We start from the raw sequence: 6,103 nt of genomic DNA on the forward strand, positions 1-6,103 counted from the left end.
CGTTTTAGTCTGGAGCACCGGAACGCGGGTGTATACGAGGAAACGATTTCGCACGATGCTAGGCGAATGTACTGTGTCCGATTTTAGCTCAAGTTGGATGAGTTACGCGTAGTAAATCGTAGGTATTATAAGGCTAGTAAATGACGAATTTCCCTTGTTTATTGATGTCACACTCCTTCCCTATTATCTACTCCTGATTCTTTACTAACACCATAGCAGTGGTTACAGCTCGGATAAGCAATATGTGGAGCGTGCTCTGGAGATGTGCATTACGCTGAACGTCCAAAGGTCAATAAAAGTAAAAATAATATTTGTGTTTCAAAAGGCTGAAGGAAAATTGAGTTGAGAATGCAGGAAATGCTTGATTCAGAGGCTAAATTAAAAAGAAGTTTATCCTATTAACTTCAATGTAGATTTAAGGGCTGTGGTTATGATGGTGGGGGTGGAGTTAGGGATTTTTAATTTTCAGGGTCTTCATGCCTGATGAGGTGAAACTGGTGTGGTATCAGTTAACAATAAGTTGTTTATTTATGCCTCGTTTTATTTATATTTAAAAATGTTTTTGCAACAATGCAAAAACAGTATTTGCAACAATGCAGAAACAGTATTTGCAAACATTTAGGTGCATGTATATATCTTGACAGCTATGCTAGAAAAAGTACCATCTTTGCTTACCCACTTTTAACCACGTAAACCAAAGTGCCCACATTACTCTGGTATTTATTATTAACATTTGTGATTATAATATCAAAAATAAAACAATTATTATTGAAGTAAAATTATATATATTTTTATATATACAATTATTATTATTAAACCATACCATTTATGATATTTCATGTGGAATTTTGCAGACCGGACAGTGAGGGCTAAAACCAAGGGAGGCATTCTGACAAAGGAGCAGATGCAGGCCAGACTAGACCGTGTCATGCTACAGATGCAACTCATCGCTGATGTTGCGGAGTCTGAACAACAGCAGAAGCAAGATGCAACCGAGGTATGCACAATGTGGTGTGTGTGCGTGTCTGGGTGTGTGTGCGTGCATGCGTGTGTGCGTGCGCAAACGTGACGGTACGTGCCTTGTGCGCGTGCGTGTTCGTCTTACTTGTGCACATAACACATGAGTCATGCCCCTTAGCTGGCCACATCTTACAAAGTATCAATGCTGTGTATTGGACCAAAAATCCTGGCCCAGCACTACTGGGAGTGATTCTACTGAATTAAGTTCTAGGGATTTGGGGAAGGTGTTTGATGCCATGTTAGCAAGGAACAGTTGATTATGACATGTGGTAGCATTATCAGGATCTTCTAACATTTTGCTATGTCTCGAAAGATAATGTCACTGTCATTTACCCAGCTTTCTTCCTATCATCACATATGGCAGGTAATACGAGTAGGTGCGCTTGGTACTGCTTGCAGTTAGGTTTGTTCTGATGTGATAAAGGTAGCTGTCCGTGCAAAGGTGATGAGATAATTACAAATGTAAAGTCTATTAGAGTGTGACATTTTTAATCTTGTTGTTATATCAGTTGCATGTGTCATCAATAGAAAACTGATACGTTAATGATCAGTTTCATTGTTTATTTTCAGGAGGAAAAGTCTAGTACTGGCACCAGTTCCACACCAGATCTAGATGGTTTTAATATTGTTTCAAGTGAAACCCAGTCAAGTCCAGATATGGAAGGATATGAAGTTATTGACAAGGTATGTTCAATATCAAGAGTGAGTTTGTAGGAATTATCATAAAGCATTTTAGCATCTGCCAGTAGACATTATAAGTGACATGTTTCTGCAACTTCATGGCACTCAAAATACTGCTCAGATCAAGCAAATAGCCTCCATTTACATGCCGAGAAATATAACGATCAGTTGATTCTCAAACCGCACAAGTTAGGTGTATGCAAATATGTACTGGTGAATATATTTAAAACTTTGTACCATGTCACGTGTGCATCATTTAGAAGTACCGTCTTCTTAAATACAGGATCACAACAGAAAAAGTGAAGAAAGGCATGTTAATGAAAAAGCGGAATCTAGCCGTACTTCCTATAACATTAAAGTTGAAGATGTTGGCACCACATCTGATACTGGCTACAAGGCGTCTGATACTCGTGACATCACAGCTAAGACATGTGACCCCACAGCTGATGTTGATGATACCACAGTGGACAGTAGAACAGATGGTACTAGCAACACCACAGCTATGTCAGAAGGTACAATTGCTGATGGAGGTGACACGTCCATAGGTGACACAGGTGACATTACCATGGATCAGGCAGCAGATGAAGAAACAGAAGAAACCGGCAATAGAGAATGCCAGAGTTCACAAGAATACAATCATGCCCAAGCTGTCAGGGATCATAGTGGTAACTCATCTGCTTTCAATGAAGACAGCACTAATCAAGATGAGTTGGATGAGCTGTGTATGGAAGCAAGCCAGGTAGTCACCGAGAAAATTGAGGAATAATGTTGAATACTGCAGAGTTAGATACTCATATGAACATCTGAGCAGTGTGATGATGGGATTTGTGTTGTGTCAGAATATGTTATCTCCAGTTGACACTTGTAGTACATTGACATGGGCAAATATCTCAAAACACAGGACCACAATGCCTTTTTTATATAGAGATTTGCTGTTTTATAGTTAAGTAGTTTCAAGTATAACACATCTCTTCTAGTCACCTTTCTGTGGTGAATTGCTATGGTATTCTTTATGAACGTTAAGCAGCAGGGCATTAGTAAAATCAACAGTACATTAGTACTGATGCCATTTATCTAGTATTTATTCAATTTGATCCTACATTGTCCCTGAGAATATGCAATGAAAATTAACACAGATTTTAGTTGCATGCAATTAATGCATATACACTGTATGATTGATGTATCTAACACCAATCTTATAAGTTATGACCCATGACTACTGATACCTGCCCTTTGGTATTTTCAGGAGCACATCATACCATGTGGTGTGATGTGCTTCTAGTATTATTCAGATATGAGACATATTACTAGATGGTTTATGAAAAAACAAAAATTTCATAAGCAGCATGATGTTTACCTAGTATGATTGCGAAAATCTGTACCTGCATGTGTCAATGGCATAAGGTATGATAAGTAAAGTGTTGCAGTGCGCTTGTGTGCTTCTTCCACATATGTGATCTAATCCCTATCTGATTTAAATTGGGGTGAGGATCACATATGATTAAAATCAGAAAGTCGCGTGTATCCCTGTTTTAACCCTATGTGATTTTAATTTACACAAAACCTTATTAACAGTCACACAAGTGAAAGGGGTCATCAGATTCATGGATGTACATAGGACCTGGAAGCAGTTTATATGTATATATATATATATATATCAGAAGTAGATAATAGGGAATTATCCTATTATCTACGTCTGATATATATATGTAACTGAATTCTATAGTATATATAGTTATATGTGATATGCATTATCTATATCCTCACAGAAAGAAAATAAAGTGTGAATGTGAGTTTGTATGTTGATAATGACAAGTCTATAGATTTGAAACTGGCAATACATAGTGTCTTCTAAGATGATTTCTAGTTCAGGAAATTGTTTCTAAAGGCGTCTTCAGTGTGGTAGTTACCGCGTACGGACATGTGCAATCAATTGGCATAATATCGGTATTTATACAGAATGTATTTATGAATGTATGCGCGTGTGTGCGTACATGGGTGCGTGTGTGTGGTTTCTAAACGAAGTAGGCATGGATATGATGTAGTACATGGCACCTATTTCAAGAATGTATTATAATCTCGAGTCATTTTACGTGCAATGCAATGAGCAGTGTTAATGTTATGTGTGAACTAGGACCAAAGGCACTGTTGAAGACTTATTTCACGTTTGTTTGATAATGAGAACGACATTGTTCTCTTAAGTTGTTAATATAGTATAAGATGCGGTAATTTATTGTAAATGTCAGCTAATTTATGGAATGTAACCTAATCATTACACACTTGACGATACTTCCGTGTGTAGCTGAAGCATCACTACTTATTGTTACTCGTATCCTTCTTCGTATACGCTTAAAGGTATAATATGTAGTGTTTAGACGCCAGCTATGTAGGCCTTATGTTCATGTTATGAGATTTCTAACCCGTTTTCGGTTTAAAGGTTTGCTGACCTAATATGCCGACCTAATATGCTGCGGCACCAATTTGGACGTCAAGGTTTCAACGTTAGTTTAGCTAGATTTCGATTGTTTGTTCCTAATGTGTTAAATTATAGTGTGGCTGAAAGATATAGAGGTAGACAGACTGTTACTAGTTCAATAAAATACGAGTATATATGTATGCGTGTGTACGAAAGTTCGTGTTTATTCTGTGACGGTGCGCGATCTACAGATGGCACTAATACCATAGTCTTGTCACGCCTACCAATCGATAAGCGCTTTTCTACACACCTGTCCCGATAAAGATTTTGATGGCTGCTTCAGTCTTTTATTTTCCAATAACGCTGTGTCACCTATATTTACTAGTGATATATATATATATATATATATATATATCAGGAGTAGATAAAGGGATTCCCTTTATCTACTCCCTTTTATCTACTCCCTTCTCTCTATCTACTCCCTTCTCCCATCTTTATCTACTCCCTACTCCCTTTATCTACTCCCTTTTAGATTCCCTTTATCTACTCCTGATATATATATATATATATATATTATATCACTGGTTCATAATATTCATAGTGAAATGACAATCGATAACACGTTTAATTATGCGCTACGAAAATCCCTCTATCAAAAATGTTGGCGGTAATTTATTACCCTTGTGCCACATCTTCGCTTACAGGAGAATTTTTTATTTATTTTTTTCGCATATGTCACTGTAGTAAGTGTGGGCTTTAATTGCACTATATAGCCCATGTACTTTTTATAATTTCATTCAGCAAGCTCGTAGCCACACCGGCGCGCGCACACACGCGCCCGCACACACTGCGATTTGGACGCTCGCGAATAAGCGAGAAAGAACGAGAGAGAGAGAGACAGACAGACAGACAGTCATACCGTCCGAGAGTAATGCAGTCCATTTATTTTTGTATTCGGTGTATTCTCTATTTCTCACATACATATAGTTCTTATTGAACGCTAATTAGTGTGCGCTCGTGCGTGCATTTGTGCGCATGCGTGTGCGTGTGCATATAATACTAAAGTATGGACTCACCGGTATCGCATATATGATTATATAATTTTCTGAGTATTGCAGGATCTAGGTAACTAGCCCCGGTACATACAAACAATACAGTTAAAATATGTGAATTGTGTAGTAGGCCTACCCCGCGTTATGGAAGTAATGCGCTCCAGAAAAAGTGCGTAACGCGAAATTCTGTAGCGCGAATCATGTTCTCCTATTGACTTCCATTATTTAATATGAGATGCGTTCTTACAGAATATCTTTGTGCAAAGTTAGGCAATACACTGATAATTATAAATCCAAGTAAATATTTATAAATTTAAATGTTTAAAAAATAAAAACCTTATCTTGATTATTTAATTATGTAACACAACATCAATTAGCGAGCCTGTGAAACCGTACCCACGTGTGTGGATGTGTCTGCGCGTATATATGTGTGCGTGCGCAGGCCCGTAGCCAGGGGGGGTTCGGGGGGTTCGAACGAACCCCCCCATCCCCGAGCCACCACCCCCCAAGCAAAAAATATTTTTTTTGACAATTTGCAAGAATTTCACCTTAGGTCGCTCCATTTTAGTCTAATAATTGCAAAATCTCCATCGTGCAGGAGGATGAACAGTGAACACCCCCCTCCCACACCCTCCCCCCGCTCGGTCGCTTGGCTCCCTCGCCTGCGCTTCACGCCCGAGCAGGGGCGTGTACAAGGGGGGTCCAGGGAGTCCGAACCCCCCCTTGCTCGCGCAGAAAACGCATCTGAGGGGGTCTAATTTTAATTATTTTTTGGGGGGGAGGGCCCCCCAGACCCCCCCTTCGCGTGCTCGCAACGCTGGGTTACGGTTAAACCCCCCCTGGTACAAATCCTGTACACCGCCCCTGCCGAGCAAATTGCCAACATTAGAAAAACCGAACCCCCCCCCCAAATATAAAGCTGGCTACGGGCCTG

At 39.3% G+C, this 6,103-nt stretch overlaps 1 protein-coding gene across 1 annotated transcript in view; it reads left to right on the forward strand.

The window, feature by feature from the left end:
• Positions 1–4,317, forward strand: part of LOC106807705 (resistance to inhibitors of cholinesterase protein 3-like) — a 9,402-nt gene extending 5,085 nt beyond the window's left edge. Inside the window, exons 6-8 of the mRNA XM_014810138.1 lie at positions 855–997; positions 1,591–1,704; positions 1,985–4,317. Of these exons, the coding sequence (XP_014665624.1) occupies positions 855–997; positions 1,591–1,704; positions 1,985–2,467 (740 nt within the window). The 3' untranslated portion in view covers positions 2,468–4,317. The remainder of the gene's footprint in view (positions 1–854; positions 998–1,590; positions 1,705–1,984) is intronic.
• Positions 4,318–6,103: the final 1,786 nt, after the last annotated feature.

The sequence above is a fragment of the Priapulus caudatus genome, unplaced genomic scaffold (assembly GCF_000485595.1).
Source record: "Priapulus caudatus unplaced genomic scaffold, Priapulus_caudatus-5.0.1 Scaffold229, whole genome shotgun sequence".
Classification (NCBI taxonomy): Eukaryota; Metazoa; Priapulida; class Priapulimorpha; order Priapulimorphida; family Priapulidae; genus Priapulus; species Priapulus caudatus.